This window comes from Misgurnus anguillicaudatus, chromosome 8 (genome assembly GCF_027580225.2).
Source record: "Misgurnus anguillicaudatus chromosome 8, ASM2758022v2, whole genome shotgun sequence".
Classification (NCBI taxonomy): Eukaryota; Metazoa; Chordata; class Actinopteri; order Cypriniformes; family Cobitidae; genus Misgurnus; species Misgurnus anguillicaudatus.
In genome coordinates, this window is record NC_073344.2 from 5020632 (window position 1) to 5038908 (window position 18277).

At 37.0% G+C, this 18277-nt stretch overlaps 1 protein-coding gene across 1 annotated transcript in view; it reads left to right on the forward strand.

Moving 5' to 3' along the window:
• Nucleotides 1–2570: 2570 nt before the first annotated feature.
• The window catches only part of tprg1 (tumor protein p63 regulated 1), a 29377-nt gene continuing 13670 nt past the window's right edge, over nucleotides 2571–18277 (forward strand). Inside the window, exons 1-4 of the mRNA XM_055213823.2 lie at nucleotides 2571–2794; nucleotides 3098–3343; nucleotides 5017–5108; nucleotides 7111–7287. Coding sequence (XP_055069798.1) covers nucleotides 3104–3343; nucleotides 5017–5108; nucleotides 7111–7287 — 509 coding nt within the window. The 5' untranslated portion in view covers nucleotides 2571–2794; nucleotides 3098–3103. The remainder of the gene's footprint in view (nucleotides 2795–3097; nucleotides 3344–5016; nucleotides 5109–7110; nucleotides 7288–18277) is intronic.

Below are 18277 nucleotides of genomic sequence, written 5' to 3' on the forward strand. Positions count from 1 at the left end.
ACTTCAAAATAAAAGACCTAAACAACAGAACACAAGACAAAACCATTACATACATGTTAACGATATGCAAAAGGTACATACCCCAAAGTAAACGATGACGCAAGTTATCGTCTCCAAGTGAATCTCTTTTCTTGGACTACAACAAACCTTCATGGGATTGGTGATGTAGACAAAACCGACATTATCATAATTCCTCCCACTTCAGACTTACAGTAAGTTAACTACTGATAGCAACCAAATCTTTCAAACATGGTAAGGAATGCCACGTGTCCGGCTGACGACAGAGGTATTCAGGCCAATCACAACGTACAGATTAGCTCGCCAATCATGGACACATAGCGTTTCAAATCTGTGCGTTTCAGGAAGAGAGTGAAATCTGGAGCTACAAAAATTTACGGTATGTGGAAAATAATGTGCTTTTTAACCCTAAACCACGCAAACACATTGAATTGTACCAAATACACAAGATAACATTGTTTTTAGCAATGGAAAATTTTGCTTGAGGAGAAAAATTGTTGTTGTTATTATTATTATTATTATTATTATTGTCATTTTGTTAAAAAAAAAACATTTCAGAGAATATAAAAAGTATTTACACATTGGAATTTGTTTTTGTTTTTTGCTTTATTTTAACTATAAACTGCATTACATTATAGTATTATAAAATAATTAATAGGTTTAAAACAGGAAAAAAAAATCCCAAAAGTGTATGGAAAATTAACAGAATGTAAAATATATGGTCTGAAGTCTCAACAATGTATGCAATTTACAGCAACTTATCAAGTAAATGTATCTGTCTTTAAGCAAAAATGTATATTTTACAAGAAAGCATATAAGAGACTTTACCGATTAAGGATTGCAATTCATCAAAGAAAAATGTGACACTGCGCATGATGATGTGGTTGGACGCCATCCAGCCATTGATAAGGGTTACTTTTCCTCAACAACCTATTACTCACTCGTGCACGTCTTTAATTGTACTGCATTTCATTGTAATCAAATACAGTAAAACAAAATGATGCATGCAGCTCTTTCACTCCATGTACATTGTTGGTCATCATCTCCTGATCAGATGCACTGTACTAAAGTTTATTTCAGCTTCACAGTATAAACATGAATATGCATAAATGCATATGGAGAATGACATCTCTAATGAGTGCATTGAAAACACAGGATCATTATTTACTTTTGCTACGCAGTAAGGTCTAAGCATATTGTATAATGTACACTAAGGGGAATTCATGTAGAGTACAGATAAATGACACATAAAGAGGTTATGTAATTAAACAAGTTGTTAAGGGCATAAAAGAAGAATATAAGTAGATTGTTTTCTGCTCTAAAATTTGCCTATATGCAAACAACTTCAGTGTAACTAATGATGCTGTGATGGTGGTTAAATTAACAACTGTGTCGAGCAGATGGTAATGCATGCTTCAGTGTTTTTGTAGAGATTATTATTCGGTTGCACTAAGCCTGTTCCTTCCAACTGGGCTGAATTTATAATGTTTGACAGAGCAGAATGAAGCGTCACGTTCCCTCAAGTTCCTCAATATGCTATCACTGTTACTGTATTTACTTGACCAAAACAAGTATGATTTATTGCTTGGCTTAGCTGTTCAAACATCAAGTATCACATATTGTAAAGTAAGGCTTTTGTTTATGTATGTTTATTTATTGAGAACAGCTTTGTTCTCAGTGACCCAGGTTTTTTGCAGTCTGGATTTGTAATACAACAGACAGGTGCAGTTTAATCTGTGGACCACAAAACTTTTCGCAGAAGAAAAGGGGAAGAACACGGTATCGGTCTTCTTCCTAGAAAGCCAACAACATTTATAGGCTATTTGAATAATAAGTTCATTATTGACACAATATTTAGTTTTCAAGCTAATGGTGACAAAGGAATTTAAACTTGAATTCAGCTGAATGCTAAAGACCACATATAAGCCGCTCTGTGATGAATGCTAAAGTGTATTTACTCTTATGATTCATCTGAAAATAGATTTTCATTGTGTTGTGTGGGGGTGTGAAACAACAAAGTCTCTCTCTCTCTCTCTCTCTCTCTCTCTCTCTCTCTCTCTCTCTCTCTCTCTCTTATGCTTTTGAGAAAGATTGTTAAAGTCCCCCTCCCGTTTTTAATCACCAAACCATTGAATAGCTATCTCAAACCCACTAAAGAACGTGTGTGTCCAAGCGTGTCACGTCAAAAACGATTAGCAGAAATGAAAAATGACACCTGAATGGGAAAAAATGACACATCTAAAGAAAGCATTGCCTAAACATCCCACTCAAATTACTGTTTGGTTGAATATTTTAGGGTGTTGCACGAACGGGTATTTTTGGAAAGCAATCTGCAGTAGCCACAGTGGAGAACAGTAACCTGAACAAAAGATTTAGGTACCCTAAATGCTAGATTATTAGAAAAAAATAATCAAGCTTTATTTCATTGTCTGGTGGCTCGGGCAAGTTGAATTAATGGTTTTAAAGATGAAAAATTAAAGCGAAAAATTATATTACCAAAGTCTGTTTATTTAAGCTATACGAATCAGATACTGAGATTAGTTTAGACTTAACGTAAAAACGTCATCGGTTGCCTCAGTATATCAGCAGGTAGTTGCGGTTACTGTGAAACAGTCATTCACATTCACAGGGAGGTTTCGCTTTCTTTTCAACGCCCATCTTTTCAGTTGCAACCTCTCAGCATCACGGAAGCAGGAAGTTCCTGATGCACCTGACGCGACTCAAACCGCCTTGTAAAAACAAGTTGCTACTGTAAACGTAACTCCCGCAACAGCAGGTAAGATCCTTTATTTTAATTCCTTAAATCAATTAAAACAACAATTATGGCTGATAACTTTAAAACTGTGTAAACTAACTTTTAAACGAAATTATTTTGTCGTTCTAAAAACGTATCAATAGTATGGCAGTCGTCATCGCGTGTTTGTTTACGTGACAAAAATGTACTGTACATTGGGATCAATTATTAACATATATTCGAAACGTCCCATTATTTTTATTTAAACTGTAACTAATGTTTTTATTATAGAGCGTTTTTATTTTGTTTTAATGTAAAACTGTACATTTTATATGATCTTTGCAGTCCACAATGTCAGAAGGAGGCGAACAGTCATTTAAGGCTGTGGACTTGGAGCTGAAGGCTCCAGAATCTCCCCAACCAGACATCAATCCTCCTCAACAAGAATGTCCTGCAGAAACAGATAAGCCCAATGCACCTCCTCCAGAGGCCAAAGATGAAACCAACACCTCCCAACGTACAGCTGTGGTTAAAGCTAAATGGGCATCAACTGTGGATCAGTTTAAAATGAAGAGATTTTTTGTCCTTAGGGTAATGTCTTAACTTTTTAATGTCTAATAGATCAGTGGTTTTCAATCTTGTCCCAGGGGACCCACAGCTCTGCATATGTATTGACACACCCAGTTCTGTTCACGGATCTCTCCCTTAATGAGCTGATCAGGTATGTTAGATAAGAGAGACAGTGGGTCCCCTGGGAACAGTTTGAAAATGACTGTATTATGTTATGATGGTGTAATTTGTTAGTCATTATTAGGAGACATAAGTTGCATTAGAATAGCATACCATGTTGGCTTCGCAGAACAAAAGACTGCACGCAGCAGCACCTTTTGTAAATATAAATGTGCTCACTCACCCATTGAGCAAACAATTATAGCAATGAGTGCGGCTTGTTGACATGTAAGCCAATAGTGAGTCAAACATATAATTTTCACCTGCCTGCAGAGATCGCCAATGGCTGCCTTCCTGCTTTCTACTTCTCCAGTTTACCTGTGGATATTTGATTAGCAAATAGTGTCTGTTGGCCAGCCCAGAAACCTAATTTGGTGTTCACGTGAACGTAGTTAAATGAAATCACTTCATTCCTCAAAGCCATTGTTTTCATCTTTTCTGATATACAATTGCATATACAGGTTTATCAGCACTAATGTGTACTGCATTGTGAATTGTGTAAATCTGTGGCATCTCTGGCTCTTTATTTGTTGTGAGGAACAACCAAGTTGCCAAACCCACCATGAGTACATGCATGAATGTCATAAGTCATTTCATTTCACCTAAAAATGCAGAACACCCACATCGATTGTTTCAAGACGCACATTATCTCACACAACTTCCATGTGCAATGGCATGACAGGGCTAAGAATAAATCTAATATATTGAATATTGTGCAGTTATTGTTGTCTGGAAGTTGTTTAATACACACTAAAAATGGCTGGGTTATTTTTAGCCCATAATAGGTAAATATTGGAAAGTTAAACATCCCAGCATTAGGTTAAAAACCAGTGGTGTGTTCTGTCTGATATTTACGCAACATGGGTTAAAAATAACCCAGCCATTTTTAGTGTGTATACATTTTCTACAATTAAATAAGATGAACGCAATTAAATTACAACAAAACACACTTTGACTTTGTGTACATGCATAAGTCTGCAAGAATATTGTGATTTGGATATTAATATTGTGAATTTATCAGTGTCACACACCCACATTTCAGATTCTTTCCTTTCTGAACATTAAAACCAATAAAAAATACTTGCGGGTTTTTATCGTAGCTTACATCACCCGTCAGTTTTGTAAATTGCCACATAAAAGGCAAGATGGGGTAGATTGCAACAGCAAGAAAAGAATTTGTATGTCTTGGTTCATAAAGACGTGCACATAATATACAGCCATGTGCACAGAAATACAGTAACTGTATGGGGCATGTGAACATGCCCTAACCAGAATTTCAGACTTAACTGGATCATGGTGTGCATGTAGACCTGTTTAACCTGGCGTATGTAATGTAACAAAGTTGTCATGTGACCTAACTACTAAGAAGCACATGTAAACCAACCGATCAGGCAGATTTACAGTACACAAGCACAAAAACATTTTGTAATTATGCAATGAATTTTGCATCACAATAGGCACTTATTGACTCCTAAAGGTGAGACTAAGTGTAATGTAATTAATATGAATTTTTGTGCTCTTTCTTTACATGTTAGCCTGGTACTTTGGACCATGCCATTGAAGAGCTTAAAGCTCTGGTGGACCCCTTAGAAGATGGTGTTGTCCAGAGTGTTTGGCTTATGGCTGAGTAAGTTTTTTTTTTTTATTATATAACTGTCTGAAAGATAACATATTAGTTAAGCTTAGGATAACTTAGGAAAACTCCTTTTCAAAACTAAATTGTGCTCAATTTGGTGCTAGAGTCAGTGCTCTCTGGTCTGTGTTTCTTTTCTTAGAAAAACAGACAATGACTTATCATATTTTGCGACTGCATACCCTATTGCCATAGTCTTTGCTTATGATTTGCCTTTGCTTGCTTTAGATTCGAGAGTCATAAGAAATAAAATTCATAACAACAAAGTTTAGATGCAGTATGCATGGGTGAAGTGATTAGTTTTGTTATATCTAATTTTGTTTTGCATCAGTCTTACCAGACTGAGATTATTGTTCTGAATATTTTACCTGGTGTCCCGGCCCTAGCCGCTGATGTTAGTGGTCCCTCATTTAAAGGGCACCTATTATCTCAATTTTTACAAGATATAATATAAGTCTCAGGTGTGCCCAGAATGTATCTGTGAAGTTTTAGCTCAAAATATCACTGGTGTGCCAGATAGATATGCACATTGGATACAAGCCTTGTGTGTATCTTGTCTCTGATAAGAAGCAGTTAAAGGAAGGAAGTTTGAGAAATGTCCCCTTTATGCCCTGGAGCTCTCTTCTCCATACATGGCAGCACTTCTCTGAAACCATTTGGGTAAAAACGGTTTCAGAGGGTAAAAAAACCTAATTTAAAATGGTGGCTTATGCATCAGTTTTCCGAGTGCATCTTTTTGTTTTGACATAAGATTCAGGATCGGAAAATAAGGGAATGCAAATGTTAAGAATGCCAAAGGCAACTGCCGGAATTCAGAAGCTTTTAGAATATCTAATCCTACATAATTTAGACCAACGTGCTTATAGACAGTCTACTGTATGACCGACAAGTTGAAATGAACTTGTATCTGTACAAAGAAGACCCTACACATTTTTCACAACAACAAAAAAACATTGCAAGAATAATACAAGTATTTGTATGATATACATGTAGTTTTTGTTCATGTGTTTTACACTTTCAGACAAAAATAGTCCAAATGCTTCCTACAATCTAAAAAAAGGATGTGTTGTTTTTAACACATTCGTTTTTTGGAGTGTAGCTAGGGCTATATGTACCATTATATTACAGAGATATGTACACATTTGGTACCAAAATATATTAAATACTAATATGCACTCTTTGGTACCAATACAGTATGTAGCACTGAGGTACTAAAATTAACTCTGCACCATTGACAGCTAGGAACTATTCTGGATACCATTTTGACCATTATTTTGCCGTGTATAGGCCAGAGCAGAGCTACTTGCTGTGTATTCTGCTATGGCAATTTATGAAGATAACACTGAATAACTGAAATAAACACATACTTTAAAAGCTTTCCTAAATGTACCTCACAGTATTCTTAAAGATTAAATTGTAACTCAATTTAGTGGTGAAAATCAATAAATAATTTTGGATCATAGTTCCTTTTCTCCAGCCCTGCAGTCTCATGGTGAATGAGAGCAGGCTCTTAATGTAGCACAACATGTCTGTCAGTAAAGGTTTACCTAAACTGGCAGAACTTGTCTCTGATAAATAAAATCAGTCTAAAATGGTTAACGGGTTGTTGCCATTTTTCCCTATTTACAGATGCGAAATGGAAAATTATTGCAATGTTTACTATGCCAAGCATGAAGTGATTCATATATTCTGTGTACACTCTTAATAAAGGTGCAGAATGAATATAAGAACCAATTTGGCTGTTGCTAAAATATTTTTTGTAGTGTATAAAGCTCCTTAAGATTTTAAAAAGGTAAGACAAAAATCGTTCATTTAAGAACCTCAGACTGAATGGTTCTTAGTGGAACCAAAAGTGGGTTCTTCTATGGCATCGCTGTAAAGAACCTTTTGTAACACATTTATTTTGTCAATTCTCTCCTGTGTTAAAATGATGGAGTGTGCGCATGGACAATAAATACCTAATTTATTTCTAACCCCTCCCTCTTTTACTGTGTAGGATAGATCATTGGAACAATGAGAAAGAACGTGTGGTCCTCATCACAGAAAACACCCTCCTTATCTGCAAGTACGACTTTGTCATGCTCAGCTGTGAGCAGATCCAAAGAGTTCCACTCAACTACATTGACCGCATCTGCCACGGTGCCTTCTGCTTTCCACAACACTCCCTCCTGACGAGAGTAACACCTTTAGGGTCTGTTTATTCGGTATTGAAAAGGCCACACGCATGCAACAAAATTGCCCTGAACCATATTCGTTCGTCATCAGTTTCTCATCTTGTACCTGTATTTGATTTTCTGCTGAAATGTGAACTTCAGAAACAAAAACACAAACACAAAAGAATATCTCCACGCACCACTTATCATTATTTTACAGGCTGTTGCCAGCAGTCTTGTGCAGTCAAAGTCTTTCAGAACTTCTTTTTTAGTTTCTCCGCTGATATACTGCCAGTTCGGCTCATCAGTTAAAATTCCTCTCCACCCTTCGCATGTCACGCTCAATTGCATGATAGGAGGAAAGTCTGAGGAAGGACACAGTGTGAGGAGAGGTGATCTATAGATGACAGCTGGCAGGTGCAAACAGGGCTTGTCAGGAGTGAGAAATGGGTTCATGTTCTGCTTCATTGAGAGCATTGTGGGTAGATGATTTCAGGATAATTGAGGTGGTAACTGTGAGTAAACACAAGGAAAAGCCAGCGGTACTTGGTTTGGCTGGATGGCAACTGCTTGGAGATTTCATTAGTAATGTAGTATTCAAAAGCATTTGATAATCTTGTAACCTTCTTTTGTAAGTCTTTTGTTTTCACCCACTTTACTCTGACATAAGGTTGTATGATAAAAATAAGTCACCAAACATACTTAAAGCACAACAATTGCAATGAAGCGTTTGCGATAACTTGCAATGAGTCTGTTACAGCGCTGTGAAGGATTTTTGGCCCACTCATCTTTGCAGAATTCAATCTGCAAATTTCAATGTAATTCAGCCACATTGGAGGGTTTTCATGAACCACCTTATCAAGATCATGCCATAGCATCTCAAAAGGATTGAGGTCAGGACTTTGACTAGTTCACTCCCAAATTTTTATTTTGTTTTTACAAACAAAATTATTTTCTCATTTTCTCATATTTGAGGCGTGGTTTACAAATGCCCAGAGCCGTTTATTGGGCGCTAAGAATTGGGCGCTATAGCTCATAGCCAATCGTTTCAATAATACCATGACGTATGTAGAGCGACATGAATTCAAACGTAAACAACTTTTCTCGGGTAGGCGTGCACACAGCTGAAAGCTATGCAACTAAACCGGTAGCTGTATATTGTTATTGAAAAGCAACACAGTTTAGTGGCACTGTGACAACCACAGGAGAGGCATAATGACAATATGATATAAATAAATACCACTTACCATTTATAAGTTCATTGTACTTCGTTGACGATGATACCTAGCAGGTTGCTCCTATAAAACTCCGTGGCTATCATGTCTTGCCATATCCAAACATCCTTCTTGGATATAAAATTGTTAAAGTTGCTCTTTTTTTAATAAACTTGCGTTTAAAACTACTTAGAACACTATCTAAGGCTGCATCGAAAAGTAACTTTGTGTCTGCTGCCGTGTTGGATAAACAAAACTGCTTCGGTGTGTCGCATAGTCGTCGTCATCGTCTTGCTGCCCCCTCCCCGTTCTGTGATTGGTTCCCTCTTTCAAGGGCAAAACTGGTCCATAGTTTCCATGCTAGACTTGTAAATAATTTTGCACGCAATGCAGCATGGGGAAACCCAGGCTACAGCCACAACAGAGAGCAGAGCGAATGTCAAGAGTACAATGTGTGTGGATTTACTGATAGATGATATTTGGATCTGTGTAGTTCTTAAAGGTGACATAGAATGATTGAACGGAGTATTTATCCTTGTTCTGTGATGTGACATGTAGACAATTTTTTTTTTTGTTTGGGTCTGTAATGCCTTAGAAGCTTCCTAAAAACCTCTCTCAGATAGCTCTATTAGGGTGGGAGATTTTTAACAAGTGGTTTTGCACCTATTTGGCTCCCTCTACTGGCTTAACTTGCAATCTCATTACTGATTGGCTGACTTTGCTGCCACTTGAAAATGTAGCCAATTATTTTAAAGTGGAGGGGCAGTTAGATGCCTGTGATGTCATAAGCATCAGTTTTTCAGATTGGGCTGTTTTCTGGCTGACATTTCTAAAAGAGGAATTTCTATGAGACTGAGATGTTTAGCATGTTTAGCACTTTTTGTATGTTTGTGAATGCGGGTAGACTACCATTATTCAACAAAGACAAGGTAAAAATGGTTTTTCATTCTCTGTCCCCTTTAAAGGAAATAGTTAAAACCATAAAAAATCTATTTCCATAATCAGGGCAATTATGAAAACGTTTGAATTGACTGGAGATATTGCAAAGAATGATCAGCTTGAGGAATAATTTGAGTGGCCAAAGACTCTTCAAAGATCACATATGGAGAACTTCAGAAATCAGTTTAATCTTGGGGTCCGAAAGCTTTAAAAGAGTAGTTTGGGACAGTTTAAAAAACAAATCTTTTGCTTGCATGCAACAACAAACTCCAGCATATTTCTTTGCTGTAGCTACTGGGACTTTAAACCGGACTGGGTTCTGTGGCCATATGAAACAAAAAAAGAAGAGGTGACTGGTGCGGAGAGTGAGTGCTGCAGGTCATGTTACGTGTTGAAATGGCAAGTGGGAATGAAGTCTGCCCGGAGTTGGAGGATGCGCCAGCATCGTATAAGTTTCGTGTGTGGATTTTTTTTTTATTTCATGTTACCTATGATGACAGCGGAAATAAAACAATAGATAGAACTGCATTCTATGGGTTGAATGTGTTCGAACAGCCACACGCGACAGCCCATTTATCTAATCTGAGGTACTGAACACAATTGTTTTACGTCTTTTCTGACTTCTGCTGGGAACATACGGTGAACAGCGCTATTTTTAGCCTTTTGTTGATAAAACGAAAGCGGCTGATTTCCGCGTAGTTTCATTTTGCTAGCGTGTGAAAGTTGCGCAATCTTATTTCATAAATTGCCCCTCAAAGTAATCATGACAAAAGTGGTCAAAAGTGAACAAAAGAGACGGATTTCAATACTACAGGTGTAAACGTTATGTTTCTCTCTCGTCCACATATATTTAAGCAGCCTCTCTGTGATAAATCTTAGAGCTACACTGAAGTTAGCAGTTTGATAAATGCAAGTTATCTTTGTGTGCTAAAAAGGCACACAAGTTCATGTAGATGGCAATACACAGTCTATTTTTTTGCCAAATAAATAAAAAACATGTCTTCCCTCTTGCTGTATCAAAATCTCACCTGGCTTTCCTCAGAGATGGTCCTAATAATGTGCTTAAAGTCAAATTCAGTTTGTGCATTATTACATGATATAACTTTTTAATACTGTTATCCTAAAATATGGATAATTAAGACATTAATAAGATAATCCATTTCTGGAGTGTTAAAAAATTAAAAGAAAAAATAACAACGAGAACCGTACTGAACCGAGAACCGTGACCATAAAACCGTGATACGAACCGAACCGAGGGTTTTGTGAACCGTGCCACCCCTACAGTTTATTGACCTGAACCATATAGAAAATTATTAAAGTGAACTGAAGAGGAGAGAGCACTAACATTTAAAGGGTCTGGAGAAAATTTGTATGATGGAATAATTTAAGATCACTTCCCATTCTTCAACCTCATTAGACATTTATAGAAAGAGAGCTGTTATCCTTGCAAATAAGGGTAGCAAAGAGTATTACATTACGGGGGTGAAGGGGGCAATAATTGTTGCCAACGTGTATTTACCGAGGGGCAACCTTCCGATCTCTATGATGAAGCCAATACGGAAGTGACTTAAACTGCAATTTATCGACTGGCCGCTTGAGGCTGGCTCCAAAAGGGAGTCAATTCCCATAGACCACCATGTTAAAAGACAAGTTCGGTATTTTACACTTAAAGCCCTGTTTTCAGATTGTTTATGGTGAAATAGAACGGTTTTGACCGAAATTTCGACATATGCGGCTGTCCTGAGAATTTTCAGGTGTTTGTGTTTCACCTCACACCTCTACAATGGGTTTAATGGTGCACTGGAACAATCCTTCCTAAAATGCATTAAACTTTCGTTTACAAAGAGGTGAAACTCACCGAGTGGTCAGGGGTGTTCACTGATAGAAAAATCGCTGCAAAAGATGCTTTCCAACAGCTGTTTTAGCATTCGTTGTTAACTTGTGACCTTTTTTTCCAAACGCCTCACACCCGTACATTCTTCCACTTAGAGCTTGAATAATAGACACTCCAGCCCAGGTGGTGGCGCTAATCCGCCATTGCCAATTGCAAGAATAGAAACAAAGTTCCCGGTGGCGGAGTAATACCGTACCTCACAGCACATCTAATACAAGTCAATGGAGTTGGCAAAAACTACGATAAAACCTGTTGGTAAACCTGTGCGTATTTTGCAGCGATTTTTGTGTGAGCATACCAGTGAACACCCCTGACCACTCGGTGAGTTTCACGTCTTTGTAAACAAAAGTTTAATGCATTTTAGGAAGGATTGTTCCGGTGCGCCATTAAACCCATTGTAAAGGTGGGAGGTGAAACACAAACACCCGAAAATTCTCGGGGCAGCCGCATATGTCCAAATTTCAGTCAAAACCGTTCTATTTCATCATAAACAATCTGAAAACAGGGCTTTAAGTGTAAAATACCGAACTTGTCCTTTAAAAATGCCCAACTTTACAGTACAAAATAATATTTATAGCCTGGTACAAAAGGTGTTTTTGGTCTGTATAGCTTTAAGCTTCAAAAACGATCTTCACAAACCAATAGGTGACGTCACGGACACTACATCCATATTTTTTTTACGGTCTATGGTATTTACCAAAGGTGCCAGTATTTTTGTCCACAACTGTAGTTACACTCTTTAAAAAAAGATGCTTTAATGTTTTTTTACAGCGATGCCATAGAATAACCATTTTTGGTTACACAAAGAACCATTCAGTGAAATGTTCCCAAAGAACCACTTCATTCTTACATTTTATAATCTAAAGAACCTACCAACCTTTCCACTACAAAGAACCTTTGTGAAACAGAAAGGTTCTTCATATGGTACCAAACAGTGTTGTGTAGGTACAATCAATATCTTCAAATCATAGATTTTTGTATATATGCTATTATTTCACTCAAAGGCTTTTGGATCTTATTCATTTCTATACTTTTTCCCATCCTCAGTATGACGTCTCACGCCTAAAACGAACAAAGAAGTAAAATCTGCGACGATGAGTCATTTTCTCAACCGCATTAGCAGTTTTTTACAGGGTGATAATACCTATGGTGCAGCAGGATTTAGCAAATGGTATCAGAGGGGAAGGAGGCCAGAGTCTTTTCTTCTCTTGATTTTTGTATGGAGGGATTATGTGAATGGAAATGGGATGTAAGGAGGACTTTATTTAACGTGGGGAGGGGAGTACAGCTCTTGTGTAACCGATTAGTGGTAGAAATTAATGTAGTCCTTTTATCCAAACCTTTTAAAGCTGGCTCAGGGGACACCAGCTCAAGTAAAACTAATTTGATGAATAAAATGTAATGCGGCGTGAAGTGCTTAGGAGAGGCAGGCCGTATTGGGCTGACTTTATCTCCCCACATTACATTCAATTATAAATAAAACGCTACTGAAAACCACCCCAGAGTGCTGTAGGGAGAAAGGCGAGCTTTAAACCAAAACCACTTTCTTTCTTTCTTTTTTCTATTTTATTTATTAATTTCTTTCCATCATAGTCATTTTTTTCTGCTTCAATCTTAATCTCTTGCTCAGACTGCCTGTACTTTTCTCTTTAAAACAAGTGTGCAGACTGTTCTCCATTTAGCTCCACTTAAATGTCATTCTTATTGATCTCCAGTTGCCATGTCTACTCCGTTCCTTGCTTCTGATCACTTCAATTCATGAGCTCATTGTTCTGCTTTGAGAGTCACCTCAGTTGACTCATGTTTTCCACTTAGTGGCACAGCAGAATACTCAAAATCTTACAAAGACAAACCTTGATGATCACTTAATACCATCGGCCAGCATCACTCTGATGAATTATTGAGCCTTAGGGCTTTGCGCTTCATGTGAAGAATGATTTTAACGTCAGCATATGTAAATTGCAATGTGCCAGTGTTTTATTTGCTTGCATTTCTGCATTATAATTAGGGCTGGGTGATATGGCAAAAAAATTATCACAATTTTTTTTCTTCGTATCAGTGAATATTGATAATTAGCACAGTAAATGACACATCTTTATTATTGTTAAATTTAAAGGAAGATTTTTAATCCTGAATAAAAAGTTGTAAAAAACAGACAGTTAATTTTTGTTTTAAAAGACTTTTTATTCAGAACATGACAAGTACTTTTCAAATAAGTGATCAATTGAGGTAGAATACAGATTAGACTACTACTTGTAAAATCGATATCACAACGTCATCTTAATGCCCTTGCTGCTAGTGCCTGCATCAAAAATGCTGCATTCCTTCTTCCATGCACAGAATTTAGTTTACTACACTGCTAACAAATGAATAATTTGCCCCATCGTGACTACATGCAGTTCTGTCTCCAGTTACTAGGGACAGCGCAAGCTAACACTAAGGTAAAGCAATACTTTACATTATACAGCAGCGATGACGCTGGTAGTAAGGATTCTCTCAGACCAATCAGTGATCTACAGTGTTTTCGCGTCACGTTTTGGTGACAGCTCAGGTCGCTTAAAACCCTAAGCGAGGTGGTACTAAAAAAAAGCATTGGGCACTACAGACTGCACCCAGTGGAAAGCTCACAAAAGTAAACTGACCCAAACCAAACCGTGGGGTACTATGCAATGGAAAAGCGTCATTAGGTACTATCATGTCATTGCACTACAAAGGCTGTACCCTTGCAAAAAGTACCCCTTTATAAAGTGTCCATATTGGCACCATAAAGGTACATATTATTGGTACTATATTGGTACCTCAAAGGTACATGTCAGTACCCAAATTATATATATTGGGAACCTTAAAGGGTACCATTCCAGTGACAGCGTTTGTACCTTTATTTCTGAATAGTTTAGTTCTGATTCTCGCTCCTCTTGCACCCTTGTTTATTCTAAGTTTTGGTTATTGAATACTAATTAAATATAAACACAACATGTGGATCTCCGCATAATCAAGCAAATCTATATTTATAAATGATGATTGATTCTTTACTGGGGACCAGAAATATGTTACAGCTTTGTAAAGAACATTTTGTGAAAATATGACCTTGATATATTTAATATTGACTGAGTAAGGTCATGTTAAATATTGAAGTCAGTATAAAATCAGTGATTGAAATATAAATGTAATGCTCTGAATTTCATAATTAGATTATGAGACATTGTCTTGGATTTTAGAGACAGGGTCACAATTTCTAAGATTGGGCCTCCCTTAATTGGCGGGTGAATGGTTTGTGGTGATTTTAAATGAGTCTTAGTCCTGGTGTGGTGCAAGGAGAATTCGCTGTGGCTGAGTAAAAGAGTGTGCAATATTTTTAAAAGTGCTTCTCTCCCAGACTGTCTAGACAAGTTAATTACCCATCTACCCTGCGAATCACTCCTTGGTGTCCTCGGTAACTCATGCTGACAAGTGCTTTTTTACATTTTAACTGAATGTTTCTATAAAAATATCTTCAGCAAATCGAGTGTAAAGAGAATGTTTATGAAATCTCAAACAGTGCCAGGCTCGAAGGCAATGTTTTCAGCTATCTGTCAAAAGAAATCATAAAGAGATTGAAATAAGCAGTTAGGCAAGGAATTTCATTACAGACTTTAGATAAAGTGATACAGTGACTATATATTGTGTAGAAAATTACTAAAAAAAATTACTAATGAAATGTATTTTACTTTTTGTCCATGTGATTTATACACTTTTTACTGTGAACTTGTCATCTTGATAAGCAAAATAAAGAAATCAGCATTGCATGAATAAACAAATTTACATTGGCTAAAACGTTAGACAACTCACTCAAAAATCGTTGCCTTATTTGTTTTTAGAGTGTGTCATTTATTTACTTGGATTTATAAGGACATTTATAAAATTACACTTTATTCCCATTAAAACCAACATCACAACCACTGTGGAGCTGAATCGGTGCGTGTCACAACTTTTAAGTAAATTAAATAGAAAACACACACACACACACACACACTTTCTGGTTTTCTTTTTTTGGACATTCCATAGACATAATGGTTTCTATACTGTACAAACTGTACATCCCCTTCCCCAAACCCCAACCCTCACAGGAAACTTTCTGCTATTTCAGATTTCCAAGAAATATTATTCTCTTTGATTTATAAGCTTGGTTCCTCATGGGGACCTAAAAAAATCTATTTACCAGTATTCCTATCTTTGTTGGGACATTCAGTCTCCAGATTGTGATAAATGCAGGAACACACACACAAACACACACACAAACACTAAACCAATTTCACACAAGCAAGCGTGCATTATTAGCTATGTTTGCAATCATGCAGTTATGTCAATATACTGTATCAGCATGGTAATACATCTGTAGCCAGCTATAACAACATGATTGTATGTGGTGCGTTCATACAGAGATTATTATGTACATTATGTAAATAAGTAAAAACTAAAAGGTGTCACACCGTCTTCTGTGAAACTACTTTTCTTATGTCATAGATTTTATCATTTCATCAAACCAGGTTGTTGAGACAGGTTTAAACTTTACTTCTTTTATGGGCTTTCATTTGCTGTTTTTAGGTTATCCATTTCAAAAACTATTGAAATAAAACTGTTTTTACTTTTTGTATAAAGGAAATTAATATGTTGTCACAATTATATTTGTGACAAATATTATATAAAAAAATGTTTTTGTTGATGACACTTAATTTCAGCATTCACCAAAAGTTAGTGTCAAGTGATCCTAAACTTTTTGCACATGTTGTGAAACTACTGGCACTTCTAATACAAAGAATTGTTGATCTTAATTTTAACTCATTAACATTATAACCTATTTTAATGCTTAACTGTTTATTCGGGGCCTGAATGGTGAATTTATTTAGTCAAATCAACTCTAAAATTGGGCAGCAGAGGGGGCAATTTCACACATTTAGACCAGTAATGTACAGCATTCACATACTAGCCAAACTACAAATGAAGTGTAACCAAAAACCACTTTGTACATTACCTAATTAAGATTGACGCCATTGGAGAAACCCAAATTACTTTAAGCATTTTATTTTGCAGAATCCCTAGACCATACAATCTGTTTTCATCAAGCGATGTGTGGGTGGGATATAAATTGCACAAACAGCAGCCGAAATCAGAACTATATTGCTGAATTCACAGCGTTTGACTTCCTGGGAAGGATTAACTAAAGTTTACATTAGGATTTGTTAACCATTTCTTTACTATGTGTCAACATGCTAGTGCTTGTCAGGTCTGTCACTGTATTTACTGTGTCCACTGCACTCACGTAGATTTATGTGTCGCATTGTTTGAGCCTGAAAGATTTTGTGGTTATTTGTCATTGTCAGGAAACACAACGTTTTGCAGTAATCTTGCAATTTACATGGAAATCCCTAAGTAGTCCTTTTTGTAATAATATTGTTTTTCTTTTTTTATTATACATGTTACACACAACCGTGATGATCTAATACTTTCTCTGAATTTCATTTCCTTAATCTTTACTTTTCTATAAGAATTAGTCACGGGAATTTAAGGCACCACCTTGTATTTCATCATCATCATTTGTGTCTTATATAAAAGTGTTTATTTTCTCATATATCAATCAATTGGTTCTCCTGCCCACTTAAACGCGGTCTCTTAGATTGTCCTCTGCAGTGAGTGCACTCAAATCGTAGGATCTATTGAGCAATCTGTGAATTAGTTTGTTGGCTCTGGCACTAAAAGCCACTTGCCCTGACAGCTGTAGGAGACCTCTGATATTCATCTAGTGTGTTGATTTACCAGTCCTCAGCCATACAAAGTGCAGCCGACCGCTGCAGGAATTTCAAGACGCTGTACCAAAGCATGGCTAAGAATACATTGCGTTCCTTATGTATTATCTTCTTGTTGGGTATATTGTCTTGTCTTTGTGCATGAGAAACACTTCCCCAACTACATATATCAGTAAAGGACTATGTTATGTGGCTGTATATACTGTTCTGTATACAAAAAAATTACACATTGACCTATTTTCTTTTGAAGCACAAAAGAAAGAGTTTCAAAGCAACTTTTTTCAGTACCAGGAAATTGAAATGTCTGATGTCTTTGGCATCTAGATGCTTCAAGCAAATTGTGTGCTATATGCCAAGCCTTCTGAAGCCATAAATGTAAGGAACAGACAGAAATTTAAGTTGTACATTTGCTAAAAAATCTTACCCTCTGCGGGTCAGGACCCACTTGTGGGTCACACAGTGGGATAAGGTCGCTTGGTTACAGTGATTTTGATATGATACAGTGAGGAAAACAAGTATTTGAACACTATTTGAGCCTGCTATTTTGCAAGTTCTCCCACTTAGAATTCATGGAGGGGTCTGAAATTGCCATCGTAGGTGCATATCCACTGTGAGAGACATAATCTCTCATAGTGGATTTCAACACCTGTCTTTCAGCTAGAATTCTGACCCTCAAAGACCTGTTAGTCTAAATTAAAAATACATAAAGACACCTGTCCATCCCATACAATCAGTAAGAATTCAACTACTAACATGGCCAAGACCAAAGAGCTGTCCAAAGACACTAGAGACAAAATTGTACACCTCCACAAGGCTGGAAAGGGCTAAGGGGAAATTGCGAAGCAGCTTGGTGAAAAAAGGTCCACTGTTGGAGCAATCATTACAAAATCTGTCAATATCCCTCGGACTGGGGCTCCATGCAAGATCTCACCTCATTGGTTTCAATGATCCTAAGAAAGCCCAGAACTACACGGGAGGAGCTGGTTAATGATCTGAAAAGAGCTGGGACCACCATTTCCAGGGTAACTATTGGTAATACACTAAGACATCATGTTTTGAAATCATGAATGGCATGGAAGGTTCACCTTCTTAAACCAGCACATGTCCAGGCCCGTCTTAAGAGGGAGCTCAAACTCCGTGTTTCTCAGCGACAGGCCAGAAACCTGACTGATCTAGAGAA